Source organism: Dinoponera quadriceps, unplaced genomic scaffold (assembly GCF_001313825.1).
Source record: "Dinoponera quadriceps isolate SergipeBrazil2010 unplaced genomic scaffold, ASM131382v1 scaffold458, whole genome shotgun sequence".
NCBI classification, from domain to species: Eukaryota; Metazoa; Arthropoda; class Insecta; order Hymenoptera; family Formicidae; genus Dinoponera; species Dinoponera quadriceps.
Genome location: NW_014554796.1, coordinates 92,567 through 112,869, shown reverse-complemented (window position 1 = coordinate 112,869; position 20,303 = coordinate 92,567). Strand labels below are relative to the sequence as shown.

At 34.7% G+C, this 20,303-nt stretch overlaps 3 protein-coding genes across 5 annotated transcripts in view; 2 read left to right on the top strand and 1 right to left on the bottom strand.

Annotated features, from left to right (window-relative positions):
* LOC106741945 (RING-box protein 2) overlaps nucleotides 1–13,836 on the bottom strand; it is a 70,377-nt gene extending 56,541 nt beyond the window's left edge. Inside the window, exons 1-2 of one of the 2 annotated variants that reach the window (XM_014614407.1) lie at nucleotides 13,734–13,836; nucleotides 13,370–13,663 (exon numbers count right to left, since the gene is read on the bottom strand). In XM_014614407.1, coding sequence (XP_014469893.1) covers nucleotides 13,370–13,523 — 154 coding nt within the window. In that variant the 5' untranslated portion in view covers nucleotides 13,524–13,663; nucleotides 13,734–13,836. The remainder of the gene's footprint in view (nucleotides 1–13,369; nucleotides 13,664–13,733) is intronic. The other variant, XM_014614405.1, reaches the window with a different exon arrangement.
* On the top strand, nucleotides 2,576–10,730 carry LOC106741944 (facilitated trehalose transporter Tret1-like). The gene is made up of 6 exons (XM_014614404.1): nucleotides 2,576–2,704; nucleotides 3,569–3,694; nucleotides 7,607–7,730; nucleotides 7,875–8,048; nucleotides 8,515–8,894; nucleotides 9,899–10,730. Exons 1-6 carry the CDS (start codon nucleotides 2,621–2,623, stop codon nucleotides 10,478–10,480), a joined length of 1,470 nt encoding a protein of 489 aa, XP_014469890.1. The 5' UTR covers nucleotides 2,576–2,620; the 3' UTR covers nucleotides 10,481–10,730.
* Nucleotides 13,837–16,422: 2,586 nt separating the features above from the next.
* Nucleotides 16,423–20,274, top strand: LOC106741967 (NCK-interacting protein with SH3 domain). Of its 2 annotated transcripts, XM_014614464.1 has the most exons (10): nucleotides 16,423–16,826; nucleotides 16,934–17,118; nucleotides 17,193–18,089; nucleotides 18,275–18,477; nucleotides 18,562–18,665; nucleotides 18,759–18,846; nucleotides 18,973–18,977; nucleotides 19,043–19,215; nucleotides 19,309–19,406; nucleotides 19,500–20,274. In XM_014614464.1, exons 1-10 carry the CDS (start codon nucleotides 16,790–16,792, stop codon nucleotides 19,588–19,590), a joined length of 1,881 nt encoding a protein of 626 aa, XP_014469950.1. In that variant the 5' UTR covers nucleotides 16,423–16,789; the 3' UTR covers nucleotides 19,591–20,274. The 2 variants fall into 2 exon arrangements, with proteins under 2 accessions (XP_014469950.1, XP_014469949.1); XM_014614463.1 differs by having other exon boundaries at nucleotides 18,759–18,977.
* The last annotated feature ends 29 nt before the right edge of the window (nucleotides 20,275–20,303 follow it).

Here is a 20,303-nt window from a genome sequence, read left to right as displayed (position 1 = left end):
TTCATACAGAACGCGAAATATACCTTTGATTACATGGTTACAATGGTTATTTTGGTTATTTTTATCCGTCTTCGTTCAGAAATGATAAAAAATAAAATATTTAGCAATTTATTGTTGACAAAACAGCTGTGTGGTCTTCAAGAAGGATAAAGGAACTTTTGATCATTTTTGGAGATTTTTTTTGAGCAGTCCAAGAGGAGAAAATCGAGGAAAACAAAAATAGTTACCACTTCGAAAATAGTGAAAATACATCGCCACTCGGAGGGTTAAGATTAGTCCAATTAATCACAAGATCTCGAAATCTACCAATGAAAAACGCAATTTTTTCTCACCTGGTGAAATTCAGTCTTCAGTATCACACGTACACATGTATACACGCAAAGCAAGATTAGCTAATAGTAAGATATACGAGAAATCATAAATATTTACGAGTGATCGTACGCATAGAATTGCAAAGCTATTCATAAGTTCTTACGAATCGTGCAAAAACAAGTTACGATATCTAAAATACTAATAAAAAACGCCGCCGGAACTACTGAAACTTTAAAACAAGTTCGAAAGTGTGGTTCGAAACCAGTATTTTTCGATAGTATTCGACGAGTTCTACAAGAAATTATTATAGGCGAAGGCGATTTGACCAATATTTAAAAAGTTACTCAACTTAGAACGTCAACACATATAAAATATGTCCAAGTTCGTATCGAAATATTTTGATACGTAAAAGTTTCAGTAGCTCTGGCGATGTTTTTCGATGGTATTCGAAGAATTCTACCAGAAATTATCATGGTCCAAGATGATTCAACCACTAATTAACACTATGCCGTCCGGTGGCACCACGTTGGCGTCATGCGAAAACTATCGGGCAAATGCCGGTGGCACCACGTTGGCATCATGGAAACATTAAAAAAAAATTTAATTTCTCACTTTAAACATGTACGCACTTCGAAGGTTCGTAATGAACTGATGTTACTACCCGGTGTAATATCTATCTAACTCATGAGAACTGACGATGAGATTAGTAAAACTTGACGATTTATGATCTTCCGAGGACCTCGAAAAACCGCCGGCGACAAGCGAAATGATCTGAGTCAGTCCTACCGGCGCCAAATAAAAGAATCCCGATTAGACGTGCGGACGGCATAGTGTTAAGAAGTTATTCCGTCTTAAGTATGCAACATTTGAAATATTCCTAAGTTAACATCGAAATTTTTTTTTTTAATTCCAGTAGTTCTAGCGGTATTTTTTGATAGTATTCGACGGGTTGTACAAGAAATTATTATGATCCAAGACGATTCGACCAAAATTTAAGAAGTTATTTGACTTCAAATGCCTCTAACGTCCGATGTCGATTTTTTAAACAATTATAAGTATTTGATATTTTTTTTATCTATCAGAAACTCTGGAACTTGTCAAATGGAATAAAATACGCTGTTCAGGACTATTCGGGCTTGATATAGGGTGTCAAAATTCACGCAAGAAGTAATTTTGATAGAAAACACAGGTTTATTATTAAAAATTGTAAATTTTTTATTGATTCATGAAGTATACAGTATAGAGTTATGTATGGAATAGCATATCGGGTAAATGGCCTCCACGGCTTTGCTGGCACATACGCACTCTTTTGTTGAAATTTTCCATGACCGTTTTGCATAAATGTGACTGAATTTCGTTGATATAGCGCTCAATTTCCTCTTTCAAGGCGTGGGGTGGTCGTGGGCTTGTTGGCATAAACTTTAGACTTCGAAAAATCTTAAAGAAAAAAGTCCAACGGCGTTAAATCGCATGATCTGGGCGGCCAATGCTGATCACCAAAACGGGAAAGGAAATGACTCGGAAAATGACTCAGATACCAGCTACAAATACGTAGGTATCTGTAGTTCTTGCGAATATACAACCTATTGTATTTGTAAGATAGGTCGTAATCAGAGCTCCGGAGTCGTAGATTGCCACGTAGACAAGCACCGTAAGGCCAATAATAAGATTACTTAGTAATCTTTTCTTGCGAATACTCGATCCATCCATAAGATAGGTCGAAAGGAAAGATCCATCCTATCCATAAGATAGGTAGGAAAGCACTGTCCAAGAGTCGTAGATTCTCTTGTCCTTGTCCAGTATGAACAAGGACAGGATGTGGTAAGAATTAATATATTATATTACATGCACACCTTAGTCAATTCTTTGGCTAAGTTTATCTCGTACGCTTTTGTGCTGAAAAAGCTTGTATTCCCCTTCAGTACGTTATGAGAAGTAAAGAATATATAGAAATAAATAAACAAATAAATAAATATATATATATATATAAATTTATATATTTATTTATTTATTTATTAAATATATATTCTATATATATAAAACGACGCGCTTCCAAGAAGACCATGCGAAAATCGTGCGAGACTAGCTTTGGCAGAGTGAACGTCGTATCGCGGCAAACTCACCTGAAAGAAATTAAGGGACAGATAGTCGTGACGTCAGATATGTCTCTTTCTAGTAACCGACAGCGCTCGAAGTCAGCAGCTCATATGTACACGAGCGGGCGCTTGTGTGCGTCGCGTGTCATGCCGGTGCAACTTCTGGCTGCACTGTCACACGTTGCCTCTATTAACATCTAATATACGTGATCATGAAGTTTCTCTTACGAACGGACACACACGTTAACACCGAGATACCAGTAAATGTGCCAGCAGCTAAATGCACGTATTCTCAGGTAGCATCCCGATTTAGGTCGATACTCTTTACACGAAGGACCTATTTTTATGACGATAATCTTCGGTCAACATACATATTATGTTTCGGTGCTTTAATTTTAGCGATGTGTTAGGTCTGTTGAATGTTATGATATATTATTTAACAAAAATCTTTCTCTGCGTATATATATAATAGTTGGACCAAAGTACGAGTCGGTAAAATCTTGTAAAGTTTGTTGGAATGTGAACAAACAATAACCTTTATCGTGTAACTGTGTCTGAAAACTTTTAAACGCGAATAAAATATGTAAAAATTAGAATACTATCGTTCCACTTGACATTTTATTTGAGAAAAATTATTTTCCGAATTAGTCCGAATGATAGGTCTGTTCGTTTTCGCTGCACCGCTGAACTAGTGCAATAAGTTGAAGCGAGACAAGTATATTTTCTCACTTCAACTTATTGCACTAGTTCAGTGGTGCAGCGGAAACGAACAGACCTATCATTCGGACTAATTCGGAAAATAATTTTTCTCAAATAAAATGTCAAGTGGAACGATAGTATTCTAATTTTTACATATTTTATTCGCGTTTAAAAGTTTTCAGACACAGTTACACGATAAAGGTTATTGTTTGTTCACATTCCAACAAACTTTACAAGATTTTACCGACTCGTACTTTGGTCCAACTATTATATATATACGCAGAGAAAGATTTTTGTTAAATAATATATCATAACATTCAAAGAATGTGAAATGTAATCTGTGAGTGCCACTTAACAAGAAAAAAATCTTGCTTAAAAAATAAAAGTTTACTCAAATGTTCGCATAAATTTGAACATATTTGTAATTTATTTTTATCCGAAATTTATTTCTTTACTTTCAGATGCTGGCCGCATTATCAGTATCATTGTGCTCAATGATGATTGGTTACTCGATCGCCTATACATCACCAGCATTAGTATCTATGCGCGACCCTAGCACAGCGAGTTTCGAAGTTAGCAGACAAATGGTAAGTACAATCGCTTATATTCTTATGTTACCCACACGTCGTAAAAGTTTAACTCGTAAAAGACAAAATCTAACATGTCGCAAAACCTTAACTTGTAAAAGTCAAAATCCATCGTCGAAAATTGCTAAGATATACCATTTGTAACTTACGTGTCAGTTTTCGTCGATCGTGCGTCTTATTTACTCTGTTTGCATATTTACAATTTAATGCTAGAATTTGATTTGCTTTAATGCTACAATTTGATATATAACACACTTCTAATTAACTCCACTGATCGTAATTTTCATTCGTTAACATATGTAAAATTTGCACGTACTTTGCAAAAAAATATTAATATCTAAATAAAATTTTTAATGTTTCAACAGTTTATTCACTGCCGCATCTATAGATGCTCTCATAAATGTTCTTTTTTTCGTTTTCACCAATTCTAATCGAATTTTAGTTAGATTTTTCCTTAACGGAAATTAACAGAATGTCACTTGGTCACTATCAGTAATATCTCGAGTATGTTGTTAATATTACGAATTTGTTGAGGATGCGAAGTTTACAGAGACGTATTATATATAGAAGTTTTATAAACGTGCTCGAATAATATATCGCAATTTCGAGTGTCTGACCATGAAGGAACGCGAGAATCCAATCCTGTCGAGTGCGGAAACGAAGATTACGAGATTCGTGTTTCAGGCACGTTTGTTTGAAAATCTGCCGATTATATGAATTCCTCATCTGTTCATCTAATGACAACATAAATACAATATATTCGCGTGTTCGTATTTTCGCGAAATTAAGAAAAAAAGAAATAAATATCGCCCGCGATAACGACGATAGCAAGATGACGTAGTTGATCTACACGCTTACTTCAGAGTAATTATTAATTTAACACAACCTTTAGAATCGTCGATAAATTAGCGTATGTATTGCTATACGCGTGCACATATAATAATTTTCTTCACTCGCGTTAATCAATTACAAATTGATATCAATGATCTCGTCTCAATGTATCAGCATAAAAACATTTTAACTCGTTTTACGATGTCGAAGGAAAATCCGGAGGAATTATTTATTGACAAACAACTATACGTCATATATCGGCTCAAAGTGGAGGATAAAGGTAACGCGAGTCATAAATGGCATAATGCGTCACTTATAAATTATCGCGATCCCCACGAACATATAAAAATATGCGACCTTCGTTATTCGAAGGGTCAATAGATGATTAAAAGGCTTAACCTCAAGTGCGTCATTGATGCGTGGTCAGGGGCACGATGACCTGATTACAATCTTATTGGTTGAAGAGCCGTTGTGCCTCGGTGGTCGCGAAGGCGATTGGTCGTTCCTCCGGACACGCCGATTTCATCGTAAAGTCCCATGACGATATCGGAAATTATTTCCAGATATGTACGCAAGCGTAAATAATGTGCTTCCGCATATGCGCGCTACAAGACAGACAAACGCGCACGCGCTTCAAGTCTTAATCTTAAAAAAATTACGTTAAGACAAATATTGGAGTCGTACGTTACGTAATAAAAGATAAAATTTTCGTGTTTAACGAAACTTTTGATTTTTCAGAGTTATGTAACTATAATGGCTGCAGAAGTTTACTATGTATATGCATACTCACGTACACAGAAAAAAAATTAGTATCAATGAAAAATTTATATTCGCTCATATAAGCAAGAATAAAACTTACATGAAAAAGTTCTATATAAATATATATTAAAATCTCATATTCTATGTATATCCACTAAAAATATCATATTCTTGTCATTTAATAATAATTTTCATGACATAAGAAGAAAAATATTGGATAGAAAGAATAATGGCTTCAATAAAATCTTCAAATCTAAGAATTGTATCAATTTGAAGATATCATTCTTTCTATTTAATATTTTTTTTCTTTCAGTTCAGAAAAATTATTCTTGTGTAAGAGAATCTAATATTTTTATTGGGACTATACAGAATTTCTTTATGTAAGCAAATATTATCTTCATAAAATTACATATTCTTACTTATATATATGAAAATACATATATATATGAAAATAAATATTCTTACTTATATATATGAAAATACAATCTTGAATTGATATTGATTTCTTTTCCGTGATGTTATATGTGTATTAAATTATAATGTATACATTTTCTTTCGATATACTAAGATTCCTGACAGCGATTTTACGGTGGCAATTACTTTACATTTAATAATTCAATTAAATACGAAGCAGAAATTTCGAAATTTCTTTCTGCGACGGCTTGATTAAAATCCACGGCACAACTGACCGAATCAGCAACCAAAATGATCGATGGTCGCTTTCGCAATTGTTTTTCTTGACATTCTCCGATTTCCCGATTTTATTCGTAATCGAAGGATCTTCTGATGAAAAAACTATGTCAGGAGTACCAACGGATGTACACGACAGTTATTCAGAAGATGAATACAAAGGACTGAAGACGCGCCTGATGCGCGCCGTATTATGACCTTAACTCTTCATAATTTTTTCTTAAGTTGTATTTAAAAAGTTACAAACACTTGACCGAACATCGCGTCGCATGTACAAAACTATGACGATTTCAAGGTTCGAAAAACTTGAATTAAATTGAGAGATTATTATTGAATTTCAAGCAATATGATTATTCAACTTTTGTATCAACATCGCTATTCAAGGGATGCTATACTTGAAAACTTTTGAAAACTGTCGAAAAAATACTGACTCCTTTTGTAAACTTTACGTCATACTGGTTACACAGAATTATATATACTTTTATATAATGATAGTATACGTGAAAATGAATTGGAGTAATGCTCAAGGTGTGACAAAAACAATTAAAAATTTCAAAATTGACATCTCTAGGTGTCAATTGGAGTAAATATTTACCTGATGCAGAAATCCTGTAGTTTGTATAAACTAAGTATGTCAATCAATACAATTTCAAATAACATATTTATATCTTTTCAATTAAGTTTAAGGTCCTAAAAAAATACGAAAAATTTGCAAAAAAAAACGTATATCTTGGTTAGATTTTCTGTCAGGTATGGTAAAACAGAACAACACAATTCATTGTACTCACATTTCGCATTTACATTTATAGAAGATCTATATATACAAGAAATATAAAAAAGTAGTGTGATCGATTGTGTGACATACTCCTTATTCACATCTTGTTTTAAGACGCAAACAGTAATCAAACTGATCAACCACGGTCGTTTATTAGAAAAATAATCGATCGTCGTTGATTTGCTTACTACTTATGTCTTAAGGATTGTGGAAAAGGGGGTAATATTTTAAGAATCATCTATACATTATCAGCTTATCAAGCTCACCATCGACTTTGGCATTCCTTTAATACAAAGAATCAAAATTTTCCAAAAGAATGACGATGGCCTTCTAATGAAACTTTGCTAAAAGTCAACAAATCTTAAGCCCTAATAATATTCTCTTCTTCCTAATAATATTAAATCATATTCGGTGAAACTTTCACTCTCGAGGAGATTTTCGAGAGCTGTAACTACTTACTTCCCCTTGCCGCTCCAACGACGGGCCGCGTAGCTGATGGCGCCTCAAGCCGTTGACATCATAATATCTATAAGGCATTTACTAGTAGCAGAAAGAAATTTATTGAATCAAATTGATCGTATAACTACTAATATTTATATATTACTTACGTTATACATACAATATTGGTTTATAAAAATATTATACATCAAGTTGTATGAATAAATTTCTTTCAACTATTAGTAAGCGCCGCATAGATATTATAACGCCAACGTCTCTGAGAGCCGCGACCGTCAGTTGCGTGGCGTGCTAGAACGGTATAGAGAACCAAGTAACCGTAGCTCATGAAAATCGCCTCGAAAGTGAAAGTAACGAATCACTGCTCTAAATTAATATCATATTCTAAATTAATGTCGCAGGGTATGTGGATCGGGTCACTAATGCCTTTAAACGCACTTTTCGGTGGCATTGCTGGAGGGCCATGCATCGAGTATCTCGGGAGAAGAAACACGATACTCTCCACAGCGTTCCCATTTATCGGATGTAAGTTTCAAAACATGCAGTATAGCATGTTTCTAACAATGATTAGTGAACATCACGTAGTTTCTGAGTTATGTAAATTGTTAACAAACAGTTGCGTATAAATAATCAAATTAAGATACGATAATACGATACATTTCATTGCAGCGTGGCTTTTAATTGCACTGGCTCAGAATGTCGCGATGGTGTTAGTTGGGCGCGCAATATGTGGGTTTAGCGTGGGTGTTGCTTCCTTATCACTACCTGTGTACTTAGGCGAGACGATACATGCAGAAGTGCGCGGCACTCTCGGCCTGATGCCCACCGTCTTTGGTAATGGTGGTAAGTGAAACAAAACATCCAAGTGCTCTTTCAGACATTCAAATGCGAACATTCGCGAAGATACCTTCAATATCTGCACAGAGAATCTATTATGATAAAAATTATTATGGAATTTTGTAACCAAGAAACATATCGACATTCTGCCTTAATTTACTATCTATCGAGATGTATTTCGATGAACACAATGTGGTGAAAATCAAGATGCCAATAATTATCAATATTTACCAGAAAAAATTGTGTGCAATATGTGGAGCCGAAGCGATACAACATTAGCGACCATATATAATAAATTCTACTATCCTTGCATTACTAAAAAAACATGATAAAATTTAAAAAAAAACGTTATATGGAAGAAAATTATAATTTTCCTCTCGTATACCATATGTCGGCGACATTTGTTTCCTTATACATAAAAATCAAAATTATGTTAAACTAAGCTCGCAATTATATTTCACGTGTAACGCAGGAATATTAATATGCTACACGTTGGGTATGTGTCTGAATTGGAGAAACCTGGCGCTGGTAGGTGCGTGCTTGCCAATACTGTTCTTGATTCTGATGTTTCTAATCCCGGAGACCCCGAGGTGGTACATCTCAAAGGGAAAGACGAAGGAGGCGCAAAAATCTCTGCAATGGCTCCGCGGCAAGGACGCCGATATAACCGAAGAATTGACTATGATCGAAAAGATTCATGTGGAGAGCGAACAAAACGCCTCTCAGAGAACGATCTTGGAGTTATTGAAGAGCACCAATCTGAAACCACTACTCATTTCCTTGGGACTGATGTTATTCCAACAAATGTCAGGAATCAACGCGGTTATATTCTACACGGTGCAAATTTTCCAGGCATGTACCAATCAATCCATCTAATACTCCCTAACTTTTAAATAATCTTTCATTGTCTCTTTCTGAAAAAGGCGTGTAAACTGATATCTCGAATGTCGAAACGTTAAAGTCTCTTTTCCGCGATGGTAATGGGCTGTCTCGAGATTTCGATCTCAATGCAAGTCGTAACTTACTTCGATTCATGATTGTCATCGCAGGGATTAAATGTTTCGACAGTAATAACTTATCTACGCACAGTTGCATAATCGCATATTGCATATGCATAAGGAAATCAAACAATCATGATCCGTACAGAAAAGGAGTGTTTTCTATTAGCGACCCAGGATGAAGGCCGGATGAAGATATCAGCCCAGTTGCGGTTTCGGTCCACTAAAATTTTGATAAAGGTTTCAGTTTTCGGTTCTGGTTTCTTAGTCAATAAAAATTCCAGTATTATGTAAATTACGGATTTTTCAATTCTGGTTCTTTAACATTTTTTCATTACAATTTTTATTGAATTATATATATGTATATACTGTATGTATGCATAGCACAAGACCGTCTCAACCAATGAGCAATCTAGTAAGGCAGACATTGATGAGACATGATTTGCGGAACATTGTTCATTAATGATCTTACGCTATGCATATGCAGTTGTGTTATGCATATGCATTCTGTGTGTGACAGAGATATCATTTTCTCGTCAACGACTCTTAGTCTGATGCTTAATTATACTAACTGAGATGTTTTTCCGTATAATAGTAACTAGCTAAATAGTGCACGCGTAGCGCGTCTGTATTAGTATTCTAAAATTACAATAAAATATTTGTGTTAAATAACTTTCAACTTAATAATTGGATGTCATGATAATTGAATTGTCAAAATGAACACTAACTAGATCATAAGAGATAATCGATTCCCGGAAGTATAAGTTACTTTGAGCAGAGTAAGTTAATTTTGTTAACTTAATTTTTAGAAAATCGACACACATAGCAATAATTAATACACCATGTTCTCGATTCCAGGACGCTGGTAGCACGATTGATGAAAATCTTTCGACTATAATTATCGGTTTGGTGAACTTAATATCCACTTTCGTCGCCGCATTCACGATCGACAAGGTGGGCAGAAAGGTGCTGCTGTACATAAGCGGCGGAGCGATGGTTCTAACGCTCTCCATCCTCGGCGGACACTTTTACGTGAAATCATGCGGTGTCGATGTGACGGCCTTCGGCTGGCTGCCATTAGTCAGTTTAATCGTCTACGTGATCGGCTTTTCGCTGGGTTTCGGTCCGATTCCCTGGCTGATGATGGGCGAGATCTTGCCAGCCAAGATTCGCAGCTCAGCTGCCAGTATTGCGACTGCCTTTAATTGGATGTGCACCTTCATCATAACGAAAACATTCGAGGACATAATAACGGTAGTTGACACGCACGGCACTTTCTGGTTGTTCGGTGCCATGGTCATAGTGGGCATCATCTTCGTAATCATCAGCGTACCGGAGACGCGCGGCAAATCACTCGAGGAGATCGAGATGAGTTTTACCGGGCCAACTAGAAGAATGAGCGCGGTCGCCAACATGAAGCCGATGCCGACGGCCTCCTAGCTACCAATCGATGCTCAATCGCGATTTTCATCAACGGGAAAATTTATCAGAACAAGAGGGAACAGGACTCAACGATGTCACTTTAGGGGTAAGGTTTCCTTAAAGATACTTAATGATACCCATATAAATAATTTTAGTTTAAAGCGAAATCAAGCTCGAAGGTATGCTTCCTGCGAAGCTTCTTACGAATATGTCGCATTTGTCCTGTGAGAAACGCAGCCGCAATTTGCATTTAATGTACAGTTTAATATACATACAAATGCAATTGATAAAACAAATTTCATAAAAGAACCATACACGGGGAAAAAATTGAATTATACGTAACAATGAACGAATCAAACGCATTTTGGTTGAAGGAAACGGAATTTTCCTATGACTCAAATTGGTTCATAAAAATCAGAAATTGTATTTGCTTCAAAACGTGTTTGATTCCTTCATTGTAATATTAATTCAACTGATCTTTTTTCTCCGTGCAGAATCGTTAAATGAGATCCTTTGTCTTTTTTGCAGTATATGATCGCACGTTATCGTGCAGTACAATTAGCTGCCTAGTTTCATTGCCGGTAAAAGGTTTTTTTACAAGTTTTACGGGTCACAACATCTTCACCCAAAGCGGAACAAATCACTTCGGTAAATTGAGCAGCATTTTAATTGAACTGAAGTGTAAAAAGGATGCAGGGCTTCGCATACTTCTTTTCGAACAACATCGTGACAACTACTGCTTTCTGAGGTTGTTTTATCGGCAAAGCCATCAATTATTAAAGTGATTCTTAAAGCCTAACATTGGCACTTTCAAATTACCATATAGAATAGAAAAAAATTGAAATTTGGACCAGAGTTACACAACATTCAATGCAGAGGTACCGAATTAATTTGTAATATATATTTAATCATATTTATCAAAAAACTATTTACACAAGACGAACTACGTATAAAAATATTACAAAATATTACAAAAACTGATTTAGAAAATTCCAGATGTTGTGCAATAATGAATAAAGTTAAAAAAATATGTAAAATAAGAAGATACATATAATATAAAATAAAAAGTTTAAAAATTATGATAAAAATAATATTGAGAAATTTAATTTCACGAAGAAAATTAAAATTGTCCTTTCTATTAAATTTTAAATTTTATCTACAGAAAGATTTAATAAAAAAGAAATTAGAATTACAGGCCAAAGACGTTAATTAAAATTTTTACGATATCTCTATTATTTTACATCTATAATATTTAGATTTTTTTACATAAATTAACCAATAAAACTACGGACAAGTTAAGACCAGATAATCCTAACATATCACGTTGCCACTATCATCTCTATATTAATTCATTATATTTGACCGAATACACTCATAGCGTGTCAATGTAATATAATATAAATCTCAGCATATCATAAATGATAACTGAAAGAAATGTTAGAAACTACACAAATGTTAAAATCATTGTGAACATTCGTTTGTGTATAAGATGACTAAAGTATGCTTATAGATGTGTGTTCAAATCAAATATGAAAAATTCCATTAGGCGAATCTCATTCACATAGAAATGTTTTTTGTAGCATGCATTCGTTCGCATGTTAAATAATGTTATGATAATAAATATTGTTTATAGTGCGCGAAAAATCTTATTTTAGAATTGTAAAGGCACTATTAGAACAAAAAAATCATTCCTGTGGTTTAATGTACGTATCGATTTAATATCGTATAAAGCAATAAGCCTTATTCAATATCTCGATGTACGTTTTTTACGAAAGTTATTATATAATAATAATAGACATGTTAATATTCTCTTTTGTACAACGACTAATCATGGCATTTCTTTACTTCTGCTGTTTCCCGCTTAATTGCGATATGCACGGAGTGATACCGTTTATTTATAAGGTGTTTGCCAAAGCCCAATGGAGATGGCGAAATATTTTTTATAATTTAATACTCATGTTAAGTTTATACGTAATTTGTAAATTATGTCATTATATTTAAGATTATTGATATATAAAATGATACATTTACATAAAATCGTTACTTCCACTTTATACCTTTCCTTTTAGCTACTTTTGTATTATGACGCTAGCAATTGAACCAATGCTATTGGATAGTAAATAAATACAAGCGATCATTGACACTGATAAGCATAAATCTGTGGATTATGACAATAATATTTCAAAGGGAAATACAAAGCAATTTCATACAGAACGCGAAATATACTTTTGATTCAAAATCACTAAAAAATTTAACAAAGTTTTAACAAAATCACTAAAAAACAATTCCTACTGAAACAAATTTTTCAACTAATATATACTACGAAATTTGGATTTATTATCATAAGACTTTTGATCGTACTAATTTATTTAACCTTCTGTATGATTCACTATTTTTCGCTAAAGTAGGTAACACTTGATTGACGGCAATTTTAAATCGTTGATTAGATTAATCTGAATTTGGTGAAAGTCATCCTAAATCATACTTCGAGTTAATTCTTAAATTGAGAGTCAATAACCAATATTCTGAACTCAGTCATATATATATATATACATATGATTAGGACTATATGAGGAGTCACTAATGGAAGCCTTTAGAAGTAGCTTAAAAACCACCTGACTGGTTGAGAAGTCAGGAATAAAGGAATTTTATCAATAAAAGTCAGTTTAAATTATGAGGCAATGTACTCAAAATAGCATAAGATAGCATATACAAAATTTAAATAGCAAATATTTTATATTGAATAAACATAAATTTATTGTCACTATATGTGTAACGTACGTAATTCTATGTTATAAATAAATGTCAGTGTAACATGCGTATGAAGGATTCTTCCATTTTTTTTTCTTTTTTACAAACGAGATAAGGGCAAATTAGGAGGAATACACTGATGAATACATGACTCACCCATAACTTGGACTCTGCAAATGGCACAAGTGTCACATTCAACGTCCCAGCTCCACATAGCCACCGCATTCCACTTCTTTAGAGTAAACATTTTATCGCTCTTCTGATTGTCGCCGTCATTTCGGTCTCCAGTATCTTGGTCATTATCAGCCATCGTTGAGGTTAAAAACAACAATGAAATTGTGAAAAGCGCGAGATGTGAGGTTAGGATTTAGCGGCTTGATCAACACTAATGGCTGCGTTCAGCAGAGAAAACAGCTTTGCAACTGGTGTAAAATTCGTGAATCTGATTAGCTGCGGAAAAAGCGATCGATGAATAGTCCTCGATTATTGGTCTTTACTGTTAGAACCTGGAAACGCTTACCGCGTGTCAAGAAACGACGCGATAACCAATCGACGTGCCGTTTCTCCACAAGAAGTAAAAGTTTATCGGCTACCAGGTCGCTTCGTGCCGTGCGGCAAACATTTCCGCGTTCGGTATGCAGAAGGCATTAGGCCTGTCCTACAATAGGTCTGTTCGTTTTCGCTGCACCGCTGAACTAGTGCAATAAGAAGTGAAGTGAGAAAACATATACTTGTCTCGCTTCAACTTATTGCACTAGTTCAGCGGTGCAGCAAAAACGAACAAACCTAATACTTCGTATGTCGCTATAGAATGCGAGAACAAAGTCGATGATCCAATGAGGAGAACTAGCTCTCGAAAAATAAATTATCTCATTGTACTTTCGGTTATATTCCGACCCAACATACGGTATATTGTAGAATAGACCATAAGCCCGATATGGATTGGGGATCCGAGATTTAGGCCAGTATTCATATGGCGTTTTCGACTTGCTAACTCGATCAGACTCGGGATCATCATCTTGTGTTTGATTGGTGCATTTCTAATCAATCGGAACTCAGTATGATGATCCCTAGTGGGGTCAAGTCAGCAAATCGAAGACGATAATAATCGTAAGCCTACGGTACACGATGCTTGTTTTCCTACAGGATTACTTGCTGGATAGAAATATTGCATTCTGATTGGTGCATGAATTGAATATTAAACTCCACCCAGTAACTATCTAGTAGCAATATAGCAATCCTGAATAGAAATTGAATGTCAGAATTGTTTACCTACCAGACAGTAAATTTGTGTTTTACATCATTGTCTATACCCAAACTTACTGTCTAATGGTTTGTAATGGTTTCTCATAAAATAATTTTGACATCTAATTTCGAGATTTAGAATTTATATGTTACTAATAAATAGTTACTAGATAAATTTTTATAATATAACATAACCATACTTTCGATGTGCGGACTAATATAATCTTGTTATTGACGAGATAGTAGATAAATTTTAGATAAGACAGCGTCATATCTACTACCATATTTTCAATCTAATGATTAGATAACTACATAATTAAGAATATTTAAAGACTAAGATCGATAGTTTTCTATCATGTAACTATAATTTTTTCCATCTACCCATTGTCTATGTAATTAATATACTTACTAGACAATCTCGATACTCAATTTCTATTCAAGATATATTGGTGGTTTTCCATGTCGTTACTGTGTAATCTTTTTCGTTTAGTCACTATCTATGTAATCATTATAGCTATTAGACAGTCATGACATTCATTTTCTATGTAGGATTTAAAGTACATTGCTACTAGATAGTGACTAGACAGAATTTGATATTGCAACATAACCATAATTTCGATGTGCTGACTAGTATGATCCTGTTAGCGGCGAGATAGTAATGACTGTTAGATAATAGTGACGGCTAGACTGTATATTTTAGAAAAAACGGCCCCATCTACTACCATATTTTCTATCTAATGACTAGACAATTAAAGATTGACTAGGAGTATTTAGCTAGCACAAACTAGTGACTGGCTAGAAAACTTATCTAGTCATTAATATCTAGCTACTAGTTTTGAAATCTAATCTACTAGATACCTTTCTGCTGGGGAATTATTGCTCTTTCATACTTTCTGAATTCATAGTATCTCGTAGAACCTTTAGTATAAAGAAAAGACGTGTGATCAGGCAGAAAGTAACCGGGAGCAAAGGCAGATAAATGAATTTCATACTCTAGGCAATACTCGTGCGACAGTCAAAAATCTTCTACTAAGGGAGCTGGAACAGCTTTTCCTCGATTCTCATATAGAGCACTTGCGCTCGCGAGCTGCACGGCGCTTCAATAGTGCGAAGCTCGCTAATTTCATTCTCATTCTCTTCGACATTTCCGATACAGAAATGAACTTGAAAAATATCAATGTTCCGCACAATCTGGTTATGAAAACTAACTCTGAACTTATTGCCTATTTTTTCTGCGAAAAGTACAGTATGGTAATTATGTATATTAAGGGACACCTTGACCGATGACCTTGACATATGTTATCAAGTACATGATCTTGAGTAAGGTTGTAAAGATTAGTCTCATCAGTTTAGTAAAGTAAAAGATTTAAGCGTCAATAACCAAAATAACTCAAACTTATTTTGTTAATAAGTTTTTAACAAATGATTATCGCCGACTGAAACCTTCGGAAGATTATTCAAAGTGTATTTCACAACATATATTATGGCCGAAATTATTGATGTGGTGTTTCCTAATAATTTATTACCGTACATATATTTTGACATTATATTTTCACATAGAAATTTATTGCTGGATGTTGGTATATTTGAATCAGTATCAATAATAGAATAATAGAGAAAGAGATGGAGATGGATTTACTTTTACATGTATATGCAAAGCTTTAATTATAGTTGTTATATGTTCTATTTTTATACTGAAATATCTATTAACAATAAATATTTATCATTTCCGAACTCAGATTGTATATATAATATGATTGTCATAGTACAAAATTTATATTTAATTCCTTGAAATGATAAAATATAAAGGATTTTTTGTCTGTAAAATTATGCCGTATCAAATGAATATTAATTTCTCTGAGTTTTGCTCCTTTCCACCTGCGATTAATTCTCTTGTAATTTGATATAACATTTTATTAAAAATCATTATCACGAAATGTGTGTATCTGTGTGGGTTTGCGAGAGTAAAAGTAATAAAAGGTAAAAGCCGAACGAGATGATGCATTACGATCGATATTCCTACGAATTTGTAACACGAACGAGTGAATGGGTGTAGTAGTTCGATTCGTGCTGCTTTCGCTGTCGTACTAAGCGCAATCTATGTGCGATAGAACAACACAATGATAGTGATATAGACAGAGAGAGAGAGAGAGAGAGAGGACTCAGTCCAATCGGGGCAAAAAGCGTGATTGCGGTTAATAAGGGAAAAAAAGCAAGTAGGAGGAAAATAAGGTGCCTGGACGTAAATGAAAGTAAGTAGTTCCCCAACGTGTTCCTGTTTTCAACTGGGCGTTGTCCTCGTGAAACAGTCGCATTTCACTCTCGTTTCCAATGATGGACGACAACTGTGCAAGGTTAAGTGAGTTCGGTGCGTATATATTTACATTCTAACAAGTTGCCGAGCCATTCTTTCGCTCCCGAGGTATTCCTTTTTCAACGAAACCCTTCTCTCACTTTGCGTATATGCAACTGCAGACAGCTACGAGATGGTTAAAGCCTTGTATGACTTCAAGGCCACATTCGCCAAGACCCTCAGCTTCCGGGATGGTGAATATTTTATTTTGCTGCAGCGCAATATCAAGCAGAAAAACTGGTGGCAAGTTGTAAATAGAGGCGGCCATCTGGGCTACATACCGTCAAATTATGTTACTCCTGTGAAGGCATGTTGAAGTTGGTCAAAGATACAAATATGTCAGCAATTTGTCATTAATAGTTTACATTGATCTATTACCAGGTGCAGTCTCAGTTCATGATTGACTTCCTGGAGGACTGTATAATAACTCTGGAGACAGAGCTCAGTAAACATAGCGACTTGCTACACACAGACAAGCAAGATCTTCTAGCAAAACTGGTAGAAAGGAAAAGGCAAGTTGAATTAAATAGAAAACCTAAGAAGCAAGCGCCTAAACCACCACCGGATTTAGAAGACAGCATTACATCCAAAGAAACACAATCAATCGGTGCCTGCGACAGTACCGAGACAGATGTTAGATCAGCGCCAAGTAATACATCTTACGTAACAGCACAAACTACCTTTCATACTAACACGAATACAAATACCGTTCAAACAATCGCACAATGTCAACAACCAAGTGGAAGTGAACATTGCTTACAAACGTTTCCTCGTCAGTCATCCTCCGACACTGTGCAGAAAGTTCAGTCACAGGTCGCGGAAATACGTAAGAGCTCTTCCCAAGGTAGCATACAGAATATATGCAGCAGCTCGCCAGTGAAGAGCAACTCGCCTGCTAAAAGCAGCTCGTCAGCTAAGAGCAACTTATCGTTACAAGCCATCAATTCACGAAGCGCTTACCAACTGCTCGATCAAGTACGCAAAAATACTCAGCTTAGTTATGAAATGTCGAAGGTAGCAGTTACAGTCGTAGTATCTGGCCTGCGGCAGTTGATGCCAGAAACTGTAAGTCACTATTTCGATGCTTTGCTGCATCAGCTACAAACACCACTGAACGTATCAAAGATGAGTATAGAAGAAACTTACGATGCTAATAGGTTGAAAATAATTTTTACCGAATTGACCTCATGCAAAGAAGATTCACAGCAAAGAAGTTGGATGCTTTATGAAGACGAATCCATCATCGTGGAATATATCAAAGAATTGACCGAAATATTGGTACATTGTTTCATCAAGTATTCTCGTTATTTTTTTCGCATTTACACACCTACGTAATATCGCACCTCGATATCAAAATCTAACTTTCTTTAATTTCTGGTTAACACAACATATAAATGCGAATCTATGTTTAATGTCGTTTATAATCAATCAATATTCACTAACATATTCTCTTTATTACAAAGACGAATGCCGACGCAAATGTGTCGAGATACGTTTTGAGGCAAGATCGTTACAATGGAGTGACAATATTGATACAATATTATCAGATGGAAACGAGATGGACCATCAGACAATTGTTGTTGCAATCGTTCGGTGTTATGTGCAGTTTGGATCCAGTGGTTCTAACTATAATGTTAAATAGCATTTTACCGATGGAATTAGCAAGGTAATGTAAGAAAGATAGCTTACATATATTTAATAATATAAAATATTAGATAATTCATACTTTTGGCTGTTGCATCCTCTGCAGAGATATGCAGAGTAATCCCAGGAACGTACTGAGATTGAATTATTCATCTTTGCTACTTACAATGATCTTCTCGATGGGCGAGCCTATGCCAGTTACACATTTGGGTGAGTAAACGATATATAAAAGTAAAAAGAAGTATTATAATTGAAAATAAACAACCAAAATGCGTGCGTCTTTCTTTATGAATTTCATTGCAGAACAACTTGGTCCAGACTTCATATCGTTCCTCTTGGACCTAATAGAAACACCACCCGATACAGATTTAGAGGATCAAATTCCAGACCTGTTCGTAAATTTAATATTATCCTACAATCTGCAATTTACAACATCTGAAAATATAGTTCTAAATGCCTTACGAGAGCGGACTGTGGCCAAAACATTCACTGAAAAAATTTTATTCCTTTTTAACAGAGAAGGTAAATTTTATGCGAGTAATGTCAGGGCTGATAGTTCGAGCTGACAAACTTTTAACTTGCCACAGAGGATCCGGTACGGATATTCGATCACGAGCCACCGCCACCGCACTCTGTGTTGAAACTCTTTATCGACCTATTTAGTAACGACGTTATAGCAAGCCTCTTCTACACCAATGATGTGAAAGTTCTTATTGACATTATACTACGGCAGCTTTTCGATATGTTCCCTGGTGATAAGGTATTACATTATGCTGTGATCAATTGCTTAAAACAGATTTATGAAAATATATCGAATATACGTTTAATCGATTATTCTCTAATATAACAATAGCGTCGACAATACTTAGAGCTCTGCCGTCGAGTTCTGCGTACGTCGAGTTATAACGAGCACCGCCATCGGTCGGAAGACCTCTTAAAATGTTTTACCAGGTAAAATCCAGTTATATGTTACAGCTTACTCCCCAAAACATGTTAATATCTTCCTTTGATTTTGTTATAAATATATCTTGTATTCTATCCTAGGATATTCTGCGAAGAAACGACAGAAAGCCAGGAGGATCAACAAGTAGTACGCGAAATTAGCAACGAATTTCCACATTTGTTCAAAATGTGACATTTAATTTCATCCTCTGATCAAGATTTGGAAGAGGATGATCTGCAAACTCTCGTCTAAATAAATCCCGAAAACTTGTCGGAGATAAAGAAGAATCAAATTTGCGACGAACTTGGTTAAATTTTATGGCTTGTTCCTTTGCTATCTTCTACTATATTCAGTAAGAGGAATAGTAAAACGCAGACTGTTTGCAGAATATTTAACGATATAATATATTTTATGACTGCCATAAGTATTTTTATTTGGTTGGTGCTACATCAATCGTAGATAGGTAAAATTGTAATTGTTTAATATTTGAAAAGCATATAGAAAATAAGAAACAAGTCCTTTCCATTCTTATCATGAGGACCATTGATATCTAAAAGCATTCCAACATTCTAATAACTAAATTATATACCTTTTAGTAGTCTAATTAATCATTCTGTAATAGATAATTATAAATGGGGTAATTTATATATATATATATAATATATATAGAAATAAAATTGAATATAAACATATAGAGCTGAATATACGCATCTCTACGAATATTGTTAAAAAAAGATGGAGAAATATTAATTAAAATTGTAATATTATTTCTCTATAGTCTAGTCCACATCTATGTATGTCCGAAAAATATTCTAAGTCATAGAAATTAAATTCTAGCTTGTACCTTCCTTTTCAGAGAGATATAAATACTTTTACTAACTTGACTACTCTTTAACAAAACAGTG

Bases quoted from the DNA above. Each gene is read 5' to 3' on its own strand.
- LOC106741944 (XM_014614404.1), top strand. From the start codon at position 2,621: ATGAAGTTTCTCTTACGAACGGACACACACGTTAACACCGAGATACCA. The intron at 8,049-8,514 runs GTAAGTGAAACA...CGTGTAACGCAG, and splicing joins CACCGTCTTTGGTAATGGTG to GAATATTAATATGCTACACG. The intron at 8,895-9,898 runs GCATGTACCAAT...TCTCGATTCCAG, and splicing joins ACACGGTGCAAATTTTCCAG to GACGCTGGTAGCACGATTGA.
- LOC106741967 (XM_014614463.1), top strand. From the start codon at position 16,790: ATGATGGACGACAACTGTGCAAGGTTAAGTGAGTTCG. The intron at 18,978-19,042 runs GTAAATTTTATG...AACTTGCCACAG, and splicing joins ATTCCTTTTTAACAGAGAAG to AGGATCCGGTACGGATATTC. The intron at 19,407-19,499 runs GTAAAATCCAGT...ATTCTATCCTAG, and splicing joins CTCTTAAAATGTTTTACCAG to GATATTCTGCGAAGAAACGA.